The following is a 24,152-nucleotide window of genomic DNA, read 5'->3' as shown; positions in this document are numbered from 1 at the left end:
GTGCACCTGTACTTCCACTGCAACATCCACACAATCGTATATTGAAATAGACAACTTTCAAGCTAGGAATCAGAGTGAAATGAGGTTGTATACTTACCCCAAGGCTTTTTTTGGTCAAATTCTTCACCATTTACGTCCTGCTCTGATCAATATAACCAAAGACGTATATCGCCACACATAATCAAATGGGAGGTTATACTAATTAGTTATTTTTTATGCCAGATCTAAAATCCATTTGATTGTGTGTAGGAAGGAACTGCAGATACTGGTATAAACCGGAAGATAAACACAAAAAGCTGGAATAACTCAGCGGATCAGGCAGCATCTCTGGAGAAAAGGAATAATTGATGTTTCGGTTCGAGACTGTACTTCAGATGGCTACTTACTCCAGCATTTTGTATCCATTTGATCTTGTTGGAGAACTGCTTTAAGGGCCTTTCCCACTTAGGCAACTGCTGTCGTCACATGGTCGCAGCGTGACGCCTTTATTGTCGTGAGAGGTCTCCTCAAGTGTTGTTACTTATTTCTTGTCGCCGCTGGATTTTGAAATGTTCAAAACCTCTCGTCAACAGTGGGCTTGACGTTGCCCGTCTTCTCCTTTCATAGGTGCTGTCATAGGTTGTCGCCAGGTGACGTTGGTTGTCGCCGGGTCATGACCTCGATGAATTCAATTGGCGACAACCTACGTCATCCTACATCAACTGGCGATAGTTCCGGCATCAAGAGAAGTATTCAGTTGAAGGTACACAAAAAAGCTGGAGAAACTCAGCGGGTGCAGCAGCATCTATAGAGCGAAGGAAAAAGGCAACGTTTCGGGCCAAAACCCTTCTTCAGTTGACTTCATTTGTCGCCGACAGGATCATAGCTTGTCGTAGCTTGTTGCTGGCGGAGGTAGGTTGACTTCCAGTGTCGTAGGTTGTCGCCTGTGTGGTTGAAGGTTGTCGTAGGTGTGGTCGTAGGTGGCCGTCACAAGGAATTGTGTCGCTGGTTGACGTAGCTCGACGTCGACTAGGTGGTAGCTTGTCGTGGGGTGGGTGCATTTCCGGCGTCACGCCACGACAGTGATTGTCGCAGCATTTGCCTAAAAATTTGCCTATGTGGGACAGGCCCTTTATTATTTTCTTATACATACTAAGGCAATATACAAGACCCTCAATAACACAAACATAACAATATAACAATTACAGCACGGAAACAGGCCATCTCGGCCCTTCTAGTTCGTGCCGAACACTTATTCTCCCCTAGTCCCATCTACCTGCACTCAGACCATAACCCTCCATTCCTTTCTCGTCCATATACCTATCCAATTTATTTTTACCTGATAAAATCGAACCTGCCTCCACCACTTCCACTGGAAGCTCATTCCACACAGCTACCACTCTCTGAGTAAAGAAGTTCCCCCTCATGTTACCCCGAAACTTCTGTCCCTTAATTCTCAAATCATGTCCTCATTTGAATCTTCCCCACTCTCAATGGAAAATGCGTAACCACGTCAACTGTCTATCCCTCTCATCATTTTAAAGACCTCTATCAAGTCCCCCCTTAACCTTCTGCGCTCCAAAGAATAAAGACCTAACTTGTTCAACCTTTCTCTGTAACTTAGTTGCTGAAACCCCAGGCGACATTCTAGTAAATCTCCTCTGTACTCTCTCTATGTTGTTGACATCTTTCCTATAATTTGGCGACCAAAATTGTACACCATACTCCAGAATTGGCCTCACCAATGCCTTGTACAATTTTAACATTACATCCCAACTTCTATACTCAATGCTCTGATTTATAAAGGCCAGCACACCAAAAGCTTTCTTTACCACCCCATCTACATGAGATTCCACCTTCAGGGGACTATGCAGTTATTCCTAGATCCCTCTGTTCAACTACATTCCTCAATTCGCTACCATTTACCATGTACGTCCTATTTTGATTTGTCCTGCCAAGATGTAGCACCTCACACTTATCAGCATTTAACTCCATCTGCCATTTTTCAGCCCACTCTTCCAAATGGCCTAAATCTCTCTGTAGACTTTTAAAATCTACTTCATTATCCACAACACCACCTATCTTAGTATCATCTGCATACTTACTAATTCAATTTACCACACCATCATCCAGATCATTGATGTATATGACAAACAACAGTGGACCCAACACAGATCCCTGAGGCACCCCCTAGTCACCGGCCTCCAACCTGACAAACAGCCATCCACCATTACTCTCTGGCATCTCCCATTCAGCCACTGTTGAATCCATCTTGCTACTCCACCATTAATATCCAACAATTGAACCTTCTTAACCAACCTTCCATGTGGAACCTTGTCAAAGGCCTTACTGAAGTCCATATAGACAACATCCACTGCTTTACCCTCATCAATTTCCCCAGTAAACTCCTCAAAAATTTTAAGATTAGTCAAACATGACCTTCCAGGAACAAATCCATGTTGGCTAATCAGACCCTGTTTATCCAGATGCTTATATATATCATCTCTAAGTATCCTTTCCATTAATTTGCCCACCACTGACGTCAAACTAACAGGTTTATAATTGCTAGATGCAGCAACATGCAGTAACTATGGCCTTTGATAAAATTTAACTAAAACATATTAATTGAGAATCAAATTTTCTCTACTTGGAATGAATGCCATGAAGGTGAACTAGATGCCAAATCAATACATTTATATCTGAAAAAAAATTGAATGCTGCAGAACCAATGTGGACCAATCAAGGGTTCTCTATAATGAAATAGTTAAAAATTGATCAAAATCTATTTCGCATTCATAAATGTAACAGCAACCATCCAAATACCTACAATTACTCCATTGAAGATGTGAAGAACGATTTCCCTGCAGCACTTACACTTTTTGAAACAAAAGCCTATATATAACACTATATATAGTACATTGGTTTATTTGAATTGATCCTTTGAACCAGTAAGAATGAACTGTAGTAAATGCTGTGGAGAGAACACTAATCTTTTGCTACCAATCAAGACATTAACAAAAAAGGAATTTAGGATTACAAAAGGAAGAATTTAGAAATGGATACAACACAGTACCCAGTGTACAGAGGTATAAAGCCACTCACTGTTCATATCCACAGAAGGCACAAGAAATAGAGCTTAAAGTGCCTCTACATTTGTAGAGAAGGATTACCAAAAAAACCCATTGAAATTATACATCTGCCTTCCACGTTCTCTATTTATCAGTCAAGGGAGCAATATTCAAAGAAAACATTGAACCCACACTAACAAGCAGCATACCATACTAAACTTTGCTTTATTGAATGGATTGGGTTCTCAGGATGTGTTATGATTCACAGAACATATTAAACTTGTATAGCATTTAAAGGCAGTGCATTCACAAAGTATTCAGACCTTCACTTTTTCCAAATTTTGTTACGTTACTGCTTTATTCCAAAATGGATTAAATTCATTTTTTTTTAAATCATCAATCTACACACAATACCCCAGAATGAAAAAGTGAAAACAGGTGTTTAGACATTTTTGCAAAGTAATTAAAATGAAATAACTGACATTTCACATTTACATAAGTATTCAGACCCTTTACTCAGTACTTTGTTGAGATCCTGCACCTATTTTCTATGTTTCTGCAGTTGTACAGCGCCATAGTGAGACCACACCTGGAGTACTGTGTGCAGTTTTGGTCTCCAAATTTGAGGTAGGACATTCTTGCCATTGAGGGAGTGCAGTGTAGGTTCACGAGGTTAATTCCCGGGATGGCAAGACTGTTATATGTTGAAAGAATGGAGCGGCTGGACTTGTATACTCTGGAATTTAGAAGGATGAGAGGTTGTCTTATTGGAGCATATAAGATTATTAAGGGTTTGGACATGCTAGAGGTAGGAAACATGTTCCCGATGTTGGGGGAGTCCAGAACCAGGGGCCACAGTTTAAGAATAAGGGTGAGCCATTTAGAACAGAGATGAGGAAAAACTTTTTCACAGAGGGCTGTGAATCTTGGAATTCTCTGCCTCAGAAGGAAGTGGAGGCCAATTCTCTGGATTCTTTCAAGAGAGAGTTGGATAGAGCTCTTATAGATAGCGGAGTCAAGGGATATAAGACAGGAACGGGGTACTGATTTTGGGTGATCAGCCATGATCACAGTGAATGGCAGTGCTGGCTCGAAGGGCTGAATAGCATACTTCCGCATCTATTGTCTATTGTTTTAATTGAACCAATCAAGTACAAAGCAGCATGGAAGTGATTGCTCATGACAGTTCATACAAGGATCTTAATCCCCACGAACTGGTCTTCCCACTCAGGTATGTCTGTGTATTAACTTTGATCTCTAGTTATTTCACATTACTATAGTAATGGGCAGCACTTGTGCCTACCGCAGAAATTTTAAATGCTATTGGGAGATATCTTAGAGTGAGCCCATCATTTCTTAATTTGCTATAACCAGCTGGTCAGTTTTGTTGCCTCCTATTTATTGATCTTCTCATTCCTTGGGTCTTCATTAAATGAGCTAACATCCAAATTTATTGAAATACAGGAACTGCAAATGAATTATGGCTGCAGTTTAGCAAAGCAAACGGGGCTTTTAAATGCCATTTTGTCTTTTAACTTGTATCAGTTTGGTGCCAGCGTATTGTTATTCATTATACAAGTGCCAGAAATGTCTTCTCAAAACTATCAGAATCAGGAATTTGCTGGGCTGTTAGCTTACATATTGTGGTGACGTACCTTTCTGCTGCTGTTGATGGTCTGCAGCACTTAATGAATGTACAAGCTTTGAGCTGACAGATTTATTGACTCGATTCATTTAGCATGAATGTTGTAATTCACAATATAAATAGCATGAAGACAGGACTGTGCAGAAGTCTCATCTATCTGCACCATTATGGACAGATACATTACCACAGGTAGGTTTAAGAAAGAACAGCAGATTCTGGAAAAATCAAAAGTAGACAAAAATGCTGGAGCAACTCAGCGAGTGAGGCAGCATCTAATGAGCGAAGGAATGGGTGACGTTTCGGGTCAAGACCCTTCTTCAATGGCAAGTATAAGGTCAAGTATACTTATCCCAAATGTTGGTTTGCTCGTAGCCTGCTGTGGAAGTAGTATGACAGATATATCCGTCAGAACTCGACTGGCTTGATCAAGTGGAGCTACCGAGCAACTCTGCATGATAGACATTGTTCTGGCCTCGCAATAATGCATTCTGCACCCATGTTATTTTCAGTGCTTCTTCAGATGTTCCTTAACATGGAGGATAAAATTCTAAGCGGAGGGAGGATGGTCAGCAGTAATCAGGAGGTGATTTATTTGTTCCTGTTTTATCAATGCAACAAGACTTCATGGAGTCTGGAAATCAATGTTATTGACTCCCAGGGTTCCTCTGTTTTACATTTATGATATTGTATTGCTCTGTGTATTGGCTGTTGACCAGGATATATCCAGACATTGCAATAGTTAACTGGCATGTTTTCTGTAATTGTCAAATTCACTTTTGAAATAGCTCTCCCAATTTAAAAATCAGTCCACAAATGTTTGAGAGGATGACTTTAGAAGGTGAAATTGGGTGAAAGAAATTTAACATGATAACAGGGAAATTTAACATGAAGTATTCAAATTCATTAAGGTCAATGCCTGGTGCACATTTTGTGCCTTCGCATTGCAGTTATAATACAACCGAATAACCTGCTGGCCATTCAAAGGATAACCAAATCAAACACATTGCTGTCGGGCTGGACGTGTATTGAAAATTTCCCCCCTTGTAAGATATTGGCAAACTAGATGATCAGTCAGTGGAATGAAAATAGGAGGAAGGCTCTGGCTTCACAATTCACACCTCTAATATTGTTATATCATACCTTTGTCTTTTCATAGAAACAATAGGTGCAGGAGTAGGCCACTTGGCCCTTTGACCCAGCTCTGCCATTCAACATGATCATGGTTGATCATCTAAAATCAGTACCCCATTCCTGCTTTTTCCCCAAATCCCTTGATTTATTTAGCCCTAAGAACTAAATCTAACTCTCTCTTGAAAACATCCAGTGAATTGGCTTCCACTGCCTTCTGTGGCAGAGAATTTCACAGATTCACAACTGTCTGGGTGAAAATGTTTTTTTTCCTCATCTCAGTCCTAAATGGCCTACCCCTTATTCTTAAGGGCCTGTCTAACTGCGGCAACCTAATTGGCGAGTTTAGACGAGTTTAGGAGCGTTTGAAAAAAAATGTCATGTTGAAGACCTCCTTCGACTATGTAGAAGATCTCCTTCGACCTCCTTCGACTATGTTGAAGACTAGCTTCGAGAAAATTGGACACCGAATAGTGGAGAGTGAAGAGGACCTCCTTTGATCTCCTTCTTCCTCCCTTCGACTATGTTGAAGACTATCTACGACCACCTTTGACTACCCTCGATTACTTACAAATAACATGCCGACCTACTACGACCTACTTCGACTAACCTACAAGTAAAAAAAGTATTGTTTTTTCCATGGCGACCTTTTTTTAGTCGCGGGCATTTTTCAACATGTTGTAAAATACGCCGCGACCTAGCTGAGGCCTCGAGTACGAGTCGAGGGCAAACTCGGCTGAACTCGCGGACCAGGTCGCCGCAGAGGGACAGCCCCTTTAAACTGTGACCCCTGGTTCTGGACTCCCCCAACATCGGGAAAATGTTTCCTGCATCTAGCCTGTCCAAACCTTTAAGAATTGTATATGTTTCTGTAAGATCCCATCTCATCCTTCTAAATTCCAGTGAATATAAGCCCAGTCGACCCATTCTTTCATCATATGTCAGTCCCGCCTTCCCGGGAATTAACCCTGGTGAACCTATGCTGCAGTCCCTCAATAGCAAGAATGTCCTTCCTCAAATTAAGAGTCCAAAACTGCACACAATATTCCAGGTGCAGTCTCACCAAGGCACTGTGTAACTGTAGTAGGATCTCCTTGCTCCAATACTCAAATCCTCTCACAATGAAGGCCAACATGCCTTTAGCTTTCTCCACTGCCTGCTGTACATGCATGCTTACTTTCAGTGGCTAATGTACAAGCACACCCAGGTCTCGTTGCACCTCCCCTTTTCCTGATCTGCTAAAGAAGGATCTTGACCCGAAACGTCACCCATTCCTTCTCTCCAGAGATGCTGCCTGTCCCACTGAGTTACTCCAGCTTTTTGTGTCTTTGGTTTAAGCCAGCATCTCCAGTTCCTTCCTACACCAGATCCAGATAATAATCTGCATTCCTGTTCTTGCCACCAAAGTGGATAACCTCACATTTATCCACATCATACTGCATCTGCCATGCATCTGCCCACTCACCCAACTTATCCAGGTTACCCTGCAGCTTCATAGCATCCTCATCGCAGCTCACACTGTCACCCAGCTTTGTGTCATCTGCAAACTTGGAGATGTTACATTTAATTCCCTCGTTTAAATCGTCAATATATATTGTAAATAACTGGGGTCACAGCAACAAGCCTTGCGGCACCCCCACTAACCACTGCCTGCCATTCTGAAAAGGAACCATTAATTTCTACTCTTTGCTTCCTGTCTGTCAACCAGTTCTCTGTCCATGTCAATACCCTATCCCCAATACCACGTGCTCTAATTTTGCACACTGATCTCTTGTGTGGGACCTTGTTAATGGCTTTTTGAAGGAGTTTCATCTCTGGCTTTTGTCCAACCAGTTGCCTATCAAAAACCCCTCTGATCTATATCCACCTATCTCTCGCCAAGGCTTTGTCCTGCCTCTCCTCTCATCCAGCTTTCTTCCCACCCCACCATAATCAGTCTGAAGAAGGATCCTGACAAAACAATGCCTATACATGTTCTCGAGAGATGTTGCCTGACCCATTGAGTTACTCCAGCACTTTGTGCCTTTGTTTTGTTAATGTAGTGAATACTTGTCTTGGCTGCATTAAAAGAAATCCAGGCCCATGAAATGGAAAGTGCTTCATGTTTCAGAACATGCATCATTTATTTAATAAACTCAAAAATACCAAAAGTGCTTTTCTGGAAGTAAATCCACATTCTCATGATCACATGGCTCAGAAACATCCCACTATCTAAAAAAGATGACTTCCTGGATGAGGTTTATTCAAATTATAGATATGTTTTCCCCTCAACAGGGTATTTTTAAGCCTCTTAAAAGTCTGCTATGTTCATCCAGCCAGTGCTCCAACAAGCCCAAATGTGTCATATTCCTTCTCGGAGAACAATCAAAAAATTGTCTTTGAAAGCATTTATTTTTTAATGAACCATTATTTGTCAGTCTTTCCCATTTAATATAGTTTAAAAAAAGTTAAATGAAGGCTAGTTCTTTTCTAGAGCCGTCTGTTATACCCACTCCACAATACAACCCTGCCATTTTCTTTCCCCACTTCAATTGCTGAATGCAAAAGGAGGTCAAAAGGAGACTAGATTGCCAGAAATATTTTCTTAGGCTCAACGGTGACGTTCTTTTCCCTCAGTTCTGAGGAGGCTGATGAGGACAATGTAGGACGAGCAGACTTTGCCACACAAAGGCATAAATGATGTTTCGTGGTGCAAGTGATTGGATAGTTCAGTGAGTAATGTTGTCCATTCATCATTTATATTAGATTTCCTTGTGCTGACAAATAGACTCAAAATTCTCATTGCCATTTTGAGTAATCAGGTTGGAATGTTACTAATTCTCAAAGAAGCTTTGAAGGCAACCTTTATTTGAATTGTCCATCCACTAGATTGATAGGAGTTTTTTGGCTTGGGGATGTTAAAGGGCCTGTCCCACTGTACGAGGTAAATCAAGAGTTCTCCCGAGTTTCCACTGTTTCGAACTCGGAGAATTACGGTATTAGCCGTCCGTAGGTACTCGGGGGCTCTCGTGGACATTTTTCACAGTGCTGAAAACACTTCACGAGTTACCGCTTTTCCCGAGTATCTGCCGTTAGCATTACGAGTCGCTACGTGACATCCACGAGCTCCGACGTAGCCGCTACGTACATTCTACGTAATTACCACAATTTTGATTTGTTTTTAAATTCGGGAGAGCTCTTGATTTACCTCGTACAGTGGGACAGGCCCTTAAGTACATGCCCATTCTTTAATGTGCTTCAATGAAAGAGACAATCATGACTTTAAACTTGGACTATGAATAGGCATATTGACATCATCATGAAATAATTCTTACAGTTCCACAAGACATTGGTAAGACCACATTTGGAGTAGCATGTTCAGTTTTTGGTCACCTTGTTATGGGAAAGATGTTGTTAAACTGGAAAGGGTGCAGAAAAGATTCACGAGAATGTTGCCAGGACTCAAGGACCTGTGTTGTAGGGTGAGGTTGAACAGGCTAGGACTCCATTCCTTTGGAGCGCATGAGGATGAGGGGTGATCTTATTGAGGCGTATAAGAATGAGAGGAATAGGTAGGGTAAATACACAGTTTATTACCCTGAGTAAAGGAATCTAGAACCAAAGGACATAGGTTTAAGGTGAGAGGGGAAAAAAACCTGAACTTGAAAGGCAACTTTTTTTTGAAAAACCCAAAGGATGGTGGGTTTAAGGAATGAGCTGCCAGACAAGTCTGTTGAGGCAGGTATTAACACAATGTTTAAAAAACAGTTGCACAGGTACATGGATAGGAAAAAGTTAGGACGTTAATTCTAAGCCACCTTTCTCCTGACAAAATTCTTGAACATTGTCTGGCCAAAATGAGCACCATTTCATTGGACAAAGTGCACAACCTCATAGCAACACTCTTGATCCAGGCATAGGTACTTGTCTATGTTATATCCCAGCAAAAGAGCGCAAGTATATCTTCACCATTGCAGCTACCGGTGACCATTGAACTGATCGTCAAAATCTGATGTTATCGCCATCAGCCTCCAATGGCCTCAGTAGAAATATTACTTCACAAAAATTTACGTTGAGGAACACCTGTCCTCAGACTGCCTCAGTCAACTCCAACCAACAAGCTGCAAATAATCACGGTATTTGTATTCCACCAAACTGAAAATACTTGTAAAAACTCGTGAAAAACCTTACCTGAAAATTATGGAAAATTGAACTGACATAAAATCAAAAGACAGCAGGGAACAGAGTTTTATCAAACTTCATTTTTGCAAAATTTGCATGGTCCTGCAAAAGCAGTTTTGAGATATTATGTTGCTCTTTATCACCTAAACCACTAATTTTATTAAGCATAATCCTGCCATTAAAACAGGCATCCCCAAAAGAATAACTTCAGTACTAACAGAATTAGATGAAATTGATATGAACACTATTAACTTCTTGAAAACATGATAAAAGTGAGAGCATTATGCTAAACAGTGAGCTTGTAATTAAATACAATGTGTTACAGATGATACAATAAAACTTACATCAAGCCTCTAATCTCAGCTACGGCACCTGCAAATTTTGAACAAAAGTGGAATCATTTCCTAACAGTGATGAAAACCTATCACAATGCATTAATTTTCAATCATTTTGTGAAAAGCTAAGCTATTCACATATTTCAGCTCTAGGGAAAGTAGTGAGAGCACCAATTCATGAATACTTATTGATGCTTTGCAAAGAGAGTTGGTTCATCAGCTTTCTTAAATGTCAAATTGTGTTGAAGCCTCATAAAGCAACTAAAGCTATTAGACAATAGACAATAAGTGCAGGGACAGGCCATCGAGCCAGCACCGCGATTCACTGTGATCACGGCTGATCATCCACAATCAGTACCCTGTTCCTGCCTTCTCCCCATATCCCCTGACTCCACTATCTTTAAGAGCTCTATCTAACTATCCCTGGAAAGCATCCAGAGAATTGGCCTCCACTGCCTTTTGAGGCAGATAATTCCACAGATTCACAACTCCCTGGGTGAAGAAGTTTTTCCACATCTCCTCAATGGCCTACCCCTTATTCTTAAACTGTGGCCCCTGGTTCTGGACTTCCCCAACATCGGGAACATGTTTCCTGCCTCTAGCATGTCCAATCCTTTAATAATCTTATATGTTTCAATAAGATCCCCCTCTCATCCTTCTAAATTCCAGTGTATACAAGCCCAGTCACTCCATTCTTTCAACATATGACAGTCCTCTCATCCCGGAAATTAATCTTGTGAACCTATGTTGCACTCCCTCAATAGCAAGAATGTCCTTCCACAAATTTGGAGACCAAAACTGCACACAATACTCCAGATGTGGTCTCACTAGGGCCCTGTACAACTGCAGAAGGACCTTTTTGCTCCTATACTCAACTCCTCTTGTTATGAAAGCCAACATGCCATTAGGTTTTTCCACTTCCTGCTGCACCTGCATGCTTACCTTCAGTGACTGATGAAGAAGGACCCCCAGATCTCGTCGTACTTCCCCTTTTCCTAACTTGACATCATTCAGATAATAATCTGCCTTCCTATTCTTGTCACCAAAGTGGATAACCTCACATTTATCCACATTAAACTGCATCTGCCATGCATCTGCCCACTCACCCAAACTGTCCTAGTCATCCTGCATCCTTATAGAAACATAGAAAATAGGTGCAGGAGTAGGCCATTCGGCCCTTCGAGCCTGCACCGCCATTCAATATGATCATGGCTGATCATCCAACTCAGTATCCTGTAACTGCTTTCTCTCTATACCCCCTGATCCCTTTAGCCACAAGGGCCACATCTAACTCCCTCTTAAATATAGCCAATGAACTGGTCTCAACTACCTTCTATGGCAGAGAATTCCAGAGATTCACCACTCTCTGTGTGAAAAATGTTTTTCTCATCACGGTCCTAAAAGATTTCCCCCTTATCCTTAAACTGTGACCCCTTGTTCTGAACTTCCCCAACATTGGGAACAATCTTCCTGCATCTAGCCTGTCCAACCCCTTAAGAATTTTGTAAGTTCTTCCCCCCTCAATCTTCTAAATTCTAGCGAGTACAAGCCGAGCCTATCCAGTCTTTCTTCATATGAAAGTCCTGCCATCCCAGGAATCAGTCTGGTGAACCTTCTCTGTACTCTCTCTATGGCAAGAATGTCTTTCCTCAGATTAGGAGACCAAAACTGTACGCAATACTCCAGGTGTGGTCTCACCAAGACCCTGTACAACTGCAGAACCTCCCTGCTCTTATACTCAAATCCTTTTGCTATGAATGCTAACATACCATTCGCTTTCTTCACTCATAGCATCCTCCTCACAGTTCACACTACCACACAGCTTTGCCATCTGCAAATTTGCTTATGTTACTTTTTATCCCTTCATCTAAATCATTAATGTATATTGAAAATAGCCTATCCCAGCACCGAGCCTTGGGGTATCCCACTAGTCACTGCCTGCCATTCAGAAAAGGGCCCGTTAATCCCTACTCTTTGTTTCCTGTAGGGATTAACAGGTCCATTTCAGAATGGCAGGCAGTGATTCGTGGGGTACAGCAAGGCTCGGTGCTGGGACCGCAGCTATTTTCAATATACATTAATGATTTAGATGAAGGGATTAAAAGTAACATTAATCAACATCCTTTTCTATTGTGGGGGGGGATCCACAAATACAAGTTGCAACAATAGTATGACAAGTTTTTTTCACCACAAGCATATTCTGTGAAATGATTTGCTGCACCAGCACAGACCTAACTCACATGTAAAAACAACTGTGGGTAAAATGAAATGCCACATTGCTCCAATAGGAATTTTGTTTTGAATTTAGTTTCATGTACAGTATAAGAAGATGCAGCAATACAGATTGAAGCAACATGAAATATTTGATTCCGCAAAAGGATGCTTAGCAGTAATGTTTCTCATTCTGAATAACAGCAATAACCTTTTAAAGAAAATAGTTGTGAACGTATTCATAGCAGCTACATTTTGGGCACTAAAGTCATGATGGAAAATTATTAAATGTGCATCTTTTGACGCTGTTTACAGCATGGCGGTTATGGTGATAACAAGCATCTATCAGGTCCATCACTATTGTTTAGAAAATTAAATCAGTTGAAGTTGGGTAATCAAATATAGCCAACTCCACCGTCTATTTAATCTGCCTGGGGAAGGGGTGGGTGGGGTAGGGCAGAGACTTGCCAGATGAAGGCAAAATGTGATTAAACCAGAGAGGATACAGAGGGGTTCACAACAATGCTGTCTGGACTGGAGGACTTTACTGAATGATTTAATGAAAGAATCATTGACTAGGACTGTTTATTCGGGAGCAAAGGAGGCTGTGGGGTGACAATGGAGGTTTACAAAATTATAAAAAGGTGTATCGACAAGGTAGATAGTCAGTCTTTTTCTCAAGGTAGGGGAGTTTAAAACTATGGGTCAGATTTAAAGTAAGAGGATCTATGGGGCAAGTTTTTCCACAGATAATGGTGGGTATATAGAATGAACTGCAAGAGGTGATGGATTCAGGTATAATCACAACATTTAAAAAAAATATTTTTTTTAGACAGGTACATGGATAAGAAAGGCTTAGAATGATTTGGGCCAAATGCAGGCAAATAGGATGATCGTACATAGGCATCCCTTTAATCATGACTGAATTGATCTGAAGGGTTTGTTTCCATGCTGTGTAACTTTTTGAATCTACTCTCACAATGTTTAATGTATTTAAATGAGCACCTGAAAGGCCATGGTTTAGATGGCAATGGGTCAAGTGCCAGGAAAATGCTATTTGTATAGATAAATACTTCATGGCTCAGATGAGCAGGATTGCCAGAGCTTTCATATAGGTCAGAAGGTGCCTGCTAGGCTTGTGGGTTGCATATTAAGCTTTGTTGCTGTGTTTTTCAGAATCTCCAGTTTTTTTTCTCCACACGCAATCCAGCCTCCCTCCATCCCACCATTTACTTTATCGAGACTTTATGGTGCCTTGGGAAAGCAGCAACATAGATCAAGGAACACACAAACTCCAGTTATTTTCATGTCTTACCTCCATAATGAACAGGAATCTCTATTTTTGGCCCTATCACATAATGACCCTCTTCCAAGCTATGGGCTGTAATTGTAGTCCACTGTCGACAGGAATGAAGCAACACCAAATCAGTTTCACGAATCCCTTCCACTGTTTCCCCTGCAAAAAATAATATTTACTTTTGATCAACAAAGGCGGCAGACAAAATGACTGACATGTTAAATTTAGCAGGACAGCTTAAATAATATGACATCATATGTATGTTTACTCACACTGATTACACACACTTAAATACAGTAAACTGCCTAGTAATTCAAATTAAACAAAATTGAAAACTTAGGACAGAATCAGTCACTTGGTCAAACCTGAAGCAAGTTTATGACGACACCAAATTTGGTCAGTGTGGTTGCTTAAGTTTACAATAGGATCTACCTCATTTGGGAAAGTGGGCAAAGGAATGGCAGATAGAATTCAACCCAGAAAAGTGTAGAGTGATGTAATTTGGTATTTAAACCAGGGCAGGCTACAAACAGTGAAATGACAGGTCCCTGGGGAGTGTGTCGAACAGACACATCTAGAGGTACAAATACATAGTTTCCTGACAGTGCCACACAGGTAGTCAAGGTTGCATAGATACATAGAAAATAAATGCAGGAGTAGGCCATTCAGCCCTTCGAGCCAGCACCGCCATTCAATTTGATCATGGCTGATTATCCACAATTAGGACCTCGTTCCTGCCATCTCCCCATATCCCACGATTCCACTAATCCCAAGAGCTCCATCTAACTCTCTTTTGAATGCATCCAGTGAATCGGCCTCCACTGCCTTCTGAGACAGAGAATTCCACTAAATTCACAACTCCCTGTGTGAAAACGTTTTTCCTCATCTCAGTTCTAAATTGCCTACCCCTTGTACTGTAGCCCCTGGTTCTGGACTCCCCCAACATGGGAACATGTTTCCTGCATCTGGCGTGTCCAATCCCTTAATAATTATATATGTTTCCAGAAGATCCCCTCTCATCCTTCTAAATTCCAATGCATACAACCCCAGTCGTTCCATTCTTTCATCATATGACAGTCCCGCCATCCTGGGGATTAATCTTGTGAACCTGCCCTGCACTCCCTCAATAGCAAGAATGTTCTTCCTCAAATTAGGAGGTCAAAACTGCACGCAATACTCCAGGTGTGGTCTCACCAGGGCCCTGTGCAACTGCAGAAGGACCTCTTTGCTCCCATACTCAAATCCTCTCATTATGAAGGCCAACATGTCATTAGCTCTCTTCCCTGCTTGCTGTACCTGCAAGCTTACTTTCAGTGACTGATGTACAAGGACACCCAGGTCTCGTTGCTCTTCCCCTTTTCCTAATCTGACACCATTTAAATATTAATCTGCCTTCTTGTTCTTGCCACCAAAGAGGATAACCTCATATTTATCCACATTATACTCCATCTGCCATGCTCTGCCCACTCACCCAACCCATCCAAGTCACCCTACATCCTCATAGTATCCTCTTCACAGTTCACACTGCCACCCAGTGTGTCATCTGCAAATTTGCTAATGTTAATTCTATCTAAATCATTAATATATATTGTGAATAGCTGCGGTCCCAGCACCAAGCCTTGCGGCACCACATTAGTCACAACCTGCCATTCTGAAAGGGAACAGTCAATTCCTACTTCTATTTCCTGTCTGCCAACCAATTTGCTATCCATGTCAATAACCTACCCCCAATACCATGTGTTCTAATTTTGCTCACTAATCTCCTGTGTGGGACGTTATCAAAGGCTTTCTGAAAGTCCAGATACATTGCATCCACTGGCTCTCCCTTATCCATTTACCTTGTTGCATCCTCAAAAAATGCCAGAAGATTAGTCAAGCATGATTACCCCATCGTAAATCCATGCTGACTTGGACCAATCCTGTTACTGCTATCCAAATGCGCCGCTATTACATTTTTAATAATTGACCCCAGCATCTTCCCCACCACCGATGTCAGGCTAACTGGTCTATAATTCCCTGCTCTCTCCCACCTTTCTTAAAAAGTGGGATAACATTAGCTATCTTCCAATCCACCGGAACTGATCCAGAATCTATAGAACATTGGAAAATAATCACCAATGCGTACACGGTTTCTAGTGCCACCTCAAGTACCCTAGGATGCAGACCATCAGGCCCTGGGGATTTATCAGCCTTCAGTCCCATCAGTCCACCCAACACCATTTCCTGGCTAATGTGAATTTATTTTAGTTCCTCCGTCACCCTAGATCCTCTGTCCCCTCGTACATCTGGGAGATTGTTCTGTCTTCCTTAATGAAGACCAAAGCAAAGTACCTGTTCAACAAGTCTGCCGTTTCCTTGTTCCTCAAAATAAATTCACCTGTTTCTGTCTTCAAGTGACCCACATTTGTCTTAACTAATCTTTTCCTTTTCACATACCTAAAGAAGCTTTTACTATCCTCCTTTATATTCTTGGCCAGCTTACCTTCGTACTTCATCTTTTCTCCTCTTATTGCCTTTTTAGTTACCTTCAGTTGTTTTTTAAACGTTTCCCAATCCTCTGGCTTCCTGCTCACCTTTGCTATGTTATACGTCTTCTCTTTTTGATTTATAGTCCTGGACTTTACTTGTTAGCCACGGTTGCCTCTTACTCCCCTTAAAATCTCTCCTCCTCTTTAGAATGAAATGATCTTGAATTTTCTTGATTATTCTCAGAAATTCTTACCATTGCTGTTCCACTGTGATCCCTGCCAGGGTTCCTTTCCAGTCAACTTGACCAGCTCTTCCCTCATGCCTCCATAGTTCCCTTTGTTCAACTGCAATACTGACACTTCTGATTTTAATATTTCCCTCTCAAGTTGCAGATTAAAACTTATCATATTATGCTCACCACCTCCTAATGGTTCACTTACCTTGAGTTCCCTTATCTAATTTGGTTCATTGCACAACACTAAATCCAGAATTGCCTTCTCCCAGGTAGGCTCCAGTACAAGCTGCTCTAAAAATCCATCTTGGAGGCACTCCACAAACTCCCTTTCTTGGGGTCCAGTACCAACCTGATTTTCCCAGTCCACCTGCATATTGAAATTTCCCATAACCACAGTGGCAGTACATTTGTTACATGCCAATTTTAACTCCTGATGTAACTTGCTGCACCCTATATCCAGGCTACTGTTTGGAGGCCTGTAGATAACTCCCATTGGTGTCTTTTCGCCCTTCCAATTTCTCAGTTCTATCCACAATTACTTTGCATCTTCTGATTCTGTCACCCCTCACAAAGGTTTCATTCCTACCAACAGAGCCACCCCACCCCCTCTGCCCACATCTGTCTTTTTGATAGGGCGTATAACCCTGAATATTCAGTTCCCAGCTCCGATCCTCTTGCAGACATGTTTCTGTAATTCCCACAACATCATACGTACCAATCGCTAACTGAGCCCCAAGTTCATCCACTTTATTTCTTGTACTTCACGCATTCATATATAACACTTTTAATTCGGTATTCACCTCCCCTCTCCCACCGATTCCTATTTCACCAGACCTTATTCTCTTATCCCTTCTTGAACTTTCCATCCCATAAATTCGGGTATCTTTCGTAACTTTACCTGTACTCTCTTTCCCTTTAACTCCATCCTTATACTTCCAATTTGTCGACCTCTCCCCCCCGCTCTTTAGTTTAATATATGGCATGTTTGCCTTCAGTGAACAGGAACTGAGGGCAAAAGATAGCGTATCGTGTTACAGCCATACAAGATGTTGGTGAGACTCTACCTCAACTATCGTGTGACATTCTGGTCATCATACTATAGGAAGAATGTGATTAAGCTAGAGGGTGCAGAGAAAAAATAAAAATCGCAAGGATGTGGATCGCAGGAGGGTTTTGGTCGGGTTTGGCATCTTTCCCTGGAACGGAGGAGACTGAGGGGTAACCTTAGAGAGGATTACAGGGTAGGGGAGTATCAAACTAAATAGTATAAGTTTAAGATGAGAGGGGAAAGATTGAAAGGGGACCCAAGGGGCAAATTGTTGACAGAGCATCATGGGTATGTGGAACAATATGCAAAAGAAGTGGTACCAGCAAATACAATTATAATTTTTGGGCAGGTTCACGAATACAAAATGTTTTGTGGGATATGACGTAAATGCTAGCAAATGGGAGGGACAGTTCAGGAAAGTCCCCTGGGTGGCAAAGAGAAGTTGGGCCTGTTTCCATGCTTTGTGATACCAAAATTCCATAACTTTAAAGTTCTGCTTAAATTCCTCCATAAATGCATTCTTCTATTCCCCTACACAACTCTCATGATAATCAGTTTCACATTCTTAACACTCTTAGGCGAAACCTCTATTGTGAATTGTATATTGATTAGAATTTACATAATCCAGACTTCTTGAATTGTGCGTCTTCAAATTCAGAGCCTATTATTTATTTTATGTTCTTACAGAATGGAACCAATACCAGTTAAATTAGTTCCTCAGTTATTTAAAAAAAAAAGCCCTAGTAAGCCGCATGCCAGATTCAAAGTCTTGCATATTCTGAAGCTGGAAATTTCATTATGCCCACTATGATTCAGGAATCACCATTTAAAGATTTCTCAGTTTCAGCACATGAATATACCTTTAAAAGGATACAAACACTCCTATGTAACAATTTCTAAATATACTACCTGCACTGTACACAACTTTACAGCCTTGAGTTCAGAAATTTGAGGGGCGATCCAATTAAGGCACGGAATTAGCAAAACAGACCAAAACATTTCCTCACGTGGGGATTTCCAGCAGCAGCAGTAGGAACTTGTTCATTCAGCCACGAAGTCGGGCAGTTCTTGGTCACCCAAAGTGTAAAATAAAATTGGAACCCATCTCCAAATGGTTGTGGATATACTCACATGAGGTTTCCAATTCTATGATTTATAGCAGTTTTATTATTTGGCAAGGGATTCCAGGACAACAGATCAAAAAGGTGCGTGAAAGAGGTTGTGATACATATTCACTATATAATTAAATGCTCAATTAGCTTAATGGTCCCTGTTCCTTAGACTCAATTTGCATAATTCGTATTTATAATTTACATATATTTGTATAAATTTATGCTGTAATGCAATTAACTGTTTAGGAAAATGTCTGATTAATGTAGCTCTTATTAGTGATAATGAATAGCACAGTACAGTTCGCCCACAATGCGTTTCACCCAGCCTTTTCGCTTCACAGAAGCGCTTTCCAAGAATTCATCCTTTTATAAATCAAGGAGTAACTACTTTATAAAATTAAACTAATTATTTCCACCGTTCAAAATTCAGGCACAATGAGGGCTATTGAATTATCCACCATTTGAAATGCAAGAACGAGAAAAAAGTTGCAAGATAATTGCAAGCTCACAATATTAATGATGTCTATTGTAATAAAAAGATATTTTATTTTCCCTATGTCTTCATAAAAAAGGAAAAGTTCGCTGGTTTAGTTAATGCTTCCCATCATTAGAATTCATTAGGACATTGCCTACACTGTGCAAGTAATATTTTGACAGAAAAGTATTTAGGATATGCTGGGGATATGAAAGGTCAAGAGTGTTTTATTGTCATGTGTCCCATATAAAACAATGACATTCTTATTTAAAAGTGCTTTAAAGTGAACTCCCTTATACCTTTGGAAATTATCATGTATTTTGAAACTGCATTGATATCATGTATTTTGAAACTGCATTGATAGCTAGCTATCTATCTATCTATTTATCTATCTATATCTATCTATCTATCTATCTATCTATCTTATCATATCATATCTATAATCTATATACTTTTAAAACTGTGTGTGTGTGTGTGTGTGTGTGTGTGTGTGTGTGTGTGTGTGTGTGTGTGTGTGTGTGTGTGTGTATGTCCTTCTGCCTTTAACAATTTGCCTTTGATTCGTTACTCCGTGAAATCCAGATGCAAACGAGCTGAGATTTTTACCATTTCGCTAGCAATTTTACTTTTACATTTGCAAAACCACTTCTCATTAAATTTAGTCATTTTTCTGTACACATTTTTAACAAAATCCTTCACCCCTCCCACTCAGTCATTTTTTTCGCCTCCCGCTGGCCACCTTCTCATCGAGTGCCCCGCGCGACGATAACGGCTGCTGCTGCCCGGCTCTCCTCCACTTTCAGAAAGGAGGGGGGTAGGGAGGAAGAGGGAGGGGAGGAGGAAGAGTGGGGGTGGGATAGGGGGGAGGTGAGAGGGGTTATGGAATGAGGGAGGAAGTGACTGAGGGTAGGGGAAAGGAGAGGGGGGGGAGAGGTGAGGGAGGGGAGGAGAGTGGAAAGAAGAGGGAGAGTGAAGAGGAGGTGGAGGGAGTGTTGGGGGGTGAGGGGAAATGAGCCACGCCTGCGCAGTTGGGGGAGGGTTGCCATGACTCGCATCACAACGGGGATCTCTGGAGTCACAACGGGAACCCGTCAGCCGCGCCTGCGCAGTTGGGAGCTATGGGTCAATGGTGGAATATTGCCTTGGGGAACAGGCCCAACGGGTCCGCACCTGGTCTAATTATCTAACACAATTCTGCTGCATAACATTTAAAACATCATTGATCTAATGCCGTACACAGTTACACTGGGAAAATAGGTTTAATGTAATTTAGTTTTGTGCTCAATAACATTTTTCCTGCTAATTTAAAAATTCTGTAAAAGCACGGCGTATAAATAATACCATTCCCAAAAGTAAAACATCTGCATTACAAAAGTAATGCCATTCAAAATAATTCAAATCACATTATTCCAATTAGCTACCAGCTCATGTTTAAGCACATTTCTCTTTTCAACTCAATATTAAACCTTCCACGAGAAGTCACAGGGATAAATGTTATAATATTACCATTAGATAAAGGTTCCTCATAACAGCAAGTTCTAACATGCAAACATGACTAGTTCAACTATTAACCGAAGACAAACTGTAAATTTTGCATATAATCCAGGTGTGTCTAAATGCAGGGTTCAAAAAAAGTTTCTGTATTATTTTGATCAACTGTTCGGCAAAGCTACTAAATGGAAGCCAAAAAAACAGAGCTTTCTGCGTCTTCCCTTTAAAGAATTGTACCATAAAAGCATCAGATTTCTTCAGGTCAGTTACGCTACGCAGATTAAAATATTTAATTTCTTCTGTCAAAATTAGGTAGGGTAAGAAATGAATGGAGGAGATATGCTACAAGTGATATGTTAGTAATAATTGATGACACAGGTTAGTAGATATATTGGTAATGTTTTCTTGATGAAAGCAGGTTGTCAATGTCTTCACTGCCGATGAAGCACCACAATTGGAAATCATTAAGGAGATCAAAAACACCAACATCAACATCAAAAGCAAGCCAACCATCAGGATCAAAATTGAAATGCAAATATCAATTTATCAAATCCTGATTAGAATCATGCGATTTTGTACATGCTTTCAAATTTTAATCAGATAACTGATGTTACAAACGTTCTCATTAACTGTCGCAATGATGCATAAATATTTCTGCAAATAAGGACCTTTGTATTAATGTAGAGCCTTTAACTTAATAAATAGCCCAATGCATTCATAGCAATGTTATCAACGTACAAAAGTAGCAACAAAAAAGAACTCGGCCAGTCAGGATTTATCTGTTAAAACAGAAGAATGGCTGACAAAGCCAAGTCACTAGAGGAGATAGACTGAAATGTTTGCCAATTATTCCAAACTAAAAGTCTAGTTGATTGAGGGGGTGAAAACCATGCTGTAAAATGGCATAACTGGACTGGTTACAATTGCAACTGGGATATAATCTGGAGAAATGTGAGATAATATATTTGGGCAGAGTAAGGAATATACAAACGTAGTAAGTCAAGAAGTCTCAAGAAACATAGGTCTTGGAGTGTGTCCACAGATTTCTGATGGTAATACAAGAACATGAGGTGGTTTAAGGCAGTAAATGGTACATTACCTTTACTGACCGACATAAAAGCGCAGGATGAAACATACAAAATAACTAAACTACAGATGATGGAAATCTAAATTTAAAAAAAAATTAGAGATGATGGAAATCAAAATTAAAAAAAAAAAAAATCAGACACGCCAGAAGAACACATGTTTAGCAGTATAGAGGAAGTAACACATCATTTCAGGTCAACAACTCTTAATTAGAACTGGGAAAGTGAGAGAACAAGTGTACTTTAAGCAGGAAGAAGGAGAGGTGGAGAGAACAGGGAACATGCCTGCAAATAAGGTACAGACCAAAGTTGTCAATACGAGCATTGGAGGAAGAAGATAAACAATGGAGCAAAGAAAAACTGAAATATCCAGCTAAAAACAAAAATATTGGTTAATTTGTTCAATTCTGTATTCTGGGTGCTGATGTCTCTAACTTTCCTGTCTGGAAATGAAATAGAACATAGAACAGTACAGCACAAGAACAGGCCCTTTAGCCCACAATGTCTGTGACGGACATGAACCAAGACTAATTCTTATCTGCCTGTGTATAATCCATATCCATATCTTTTCATTGCCTGCATATTTAAATGCCTATCCAAAAGTCTCTTAAATGCCACTATCATATCTGCCCCAACTCTCCAACCACCCTCCCCAGGTACATTCCAAGCACTCACCAGGTCTGTAAAAAACATGCCCCACACAACTCCTTTAAACTTTGCCCGTCTCACCTCAATGCTAATGGTATTTGATTTTACATCTTGGGAAAAAGATTGACCTATCTAGGTCTCTCACAATTTTATATCCAACAAGTCTCCCCTAACCTCTGACAGTCCAGAGAAAACAATCCAAGCTAGCTAATACCCTCTAATCCAGGCATCATTCTGGTAAACCTCGTCTGCACCCTTTCTAAAGCCTCCACATCCTTCCTGCAATGAAGCAACTACAACTACTCCAAATGATGCCTAACCAAAATCCTATAAAGCCGCGGGGAGGGGGAGAGGGAGGGGGAGGGGGAGAGGGAGAGGGAGAGGGAGGGAGAGGGAGAGGGAGAGGGAGAGGGAGAGGGAGAGGGAGAGGGAGAGGGAGAGGGGAGAGGGAGAGGGAGAGGGAGAGGGAGAGGGAGAGGGAGAGGGAGAGGGAGAGGAGGGGTCATTCTGATTATGTAGGCAGGAGGAATCTGGAAAAGATGAAAGACTGGCAAGCGATAGTGGATACAAGTGAAAGGGGTATGACTAGCAGGTGGGTGGAGTAAGTGACAAAGGCTAGAGACGAAAAGGGGCCAAAAAACGTATCAGATAAAGAAAGAAGAGGCGTGAAATATAAAGTCAGAGGTATGGATACAAGTGGAAGGGGAGGGGATAAAAGGGAAATATGGGATTTGGGATTGAGAGATGAGTTTACGGAGGAGGGGAGAGGGGGAGAGGGGGAGAGGAGGAGGGGAGAGGAGCAGGGCAAATAGGTGGGAGAATTGTTTGTGGGGTGGAGGAGAGGGTGAGCAAGAGAGAGCGAAGAAGAGGGGAAATTACTGAAAAATTCTATATTCATACCGCTGGGTTGCAAACTTCACATGCGGAATAAGAGGTGCTGTTCTTCCACTTTGTTTGTGGCCTCATTCTGTCAATGGAGGAGGCCAAGGAGAGAAAGGTCAGTATGAAAATGGAAAGGGGGGGCTAAAATGGTAAGCAAAATGGGATAAACAGCAAGCCTTGGTGAACAGAGCACAAGTGTTCATCAAAATACTCACATAGTTTACGTCAATGTAAAATAAGCCATATTGGGAGCACTAAATGCAGTAGAGGAGGTTGGAAGAGATGCACGTGAACTCAGTTTCACTTGGAAAGGTCGCTGGAATCCCCTAGATAGAAACGAGAGAGGTGCAGGGACAGGCATTTATTCTCTTGTGGTTGTAGTGGAAAGTGTGTGGCGAGGGAGAGAGGAAGTGTTGAGTGAACCAGGGAGTTGTGGAGAAAGTGGTTCTGCAGAAAGTGGAAAGGGATAATACGGACAAAAAATGTGACTCATGGTGGAATCGCATTGAAGGTGTGCAGAAATGTCAGAGAATGACGTGTTGGAAACGGAGGCTGATGAGATGAGAGATAACAATTTGGGAAACTTGTTCTGTCTGGTGGAGGTGTGGGGTGAGGAGGAAGAGGGAGAGAGAGGAACTGTGGTTCATTCAGTGGACACTGGTGATGTCTCTTTCCACAGCAGCGGGGGGAGGGGGGTGGGGAGTGAAATAAACCATAGGCACTGAAGAGGACATCTCAGGGAAAACAACGCATGATCGACCAACTTCTCTTTGCAGCCAGTACTCTCTAATCCAGACAACATTACGGCAATGCTCTTTTGCAGCCTCTCCAAAACCTCCATGTCATTCTTTCATTGCATGTTACTTGAATTCCCCATCTCACT

At 41.2% G+C, this 24,152-nt stretch overlaps 1 protein-coding gene across 1 annotated transcript in view; it reads right to left on the bottom strand.

The window, feature by feature from the left end:
• Window positions 1–24,152, bottom strand: part of garem (GRB2 associated, regulator of MAPK1) — a 92,718-nt gene that overhangs the window by 48,121 nt on the left and 20,445 nt on the right. Inside the window, exon 2 of the mRNA XM_055634154.1 lies at window positions 13,843–13,983. Coding sequence (XP_055490129.1) covers window positions 13,843–13,983 — 141 coding nt within the window. The remainder of the gene's footprint in view (window positions 1–13,842; window positions 13,984–24,152) is intronic.

The sequence above is a fragment of the Leucoraja erinacea genome, chromosome 4 (assembly GCF_028641065.1).
Source record: "Leucoraja erinacea ecotype New England chromosome 4, Leri_hhj_1, whole genome shotgun sequence".
NCBI classification, from domain to species: Eukaryota; Metazoa; Chordata; class Chondrichthyes; order Rajiformes; family Rajidae; genus Leucoraja; species Leucoraja erinaceus.
The sequence above is the reverse complement of the archived record's forward strand: the minus strand, read 5'-3'. Positions and strand labels throughout refer to the sequence as shown.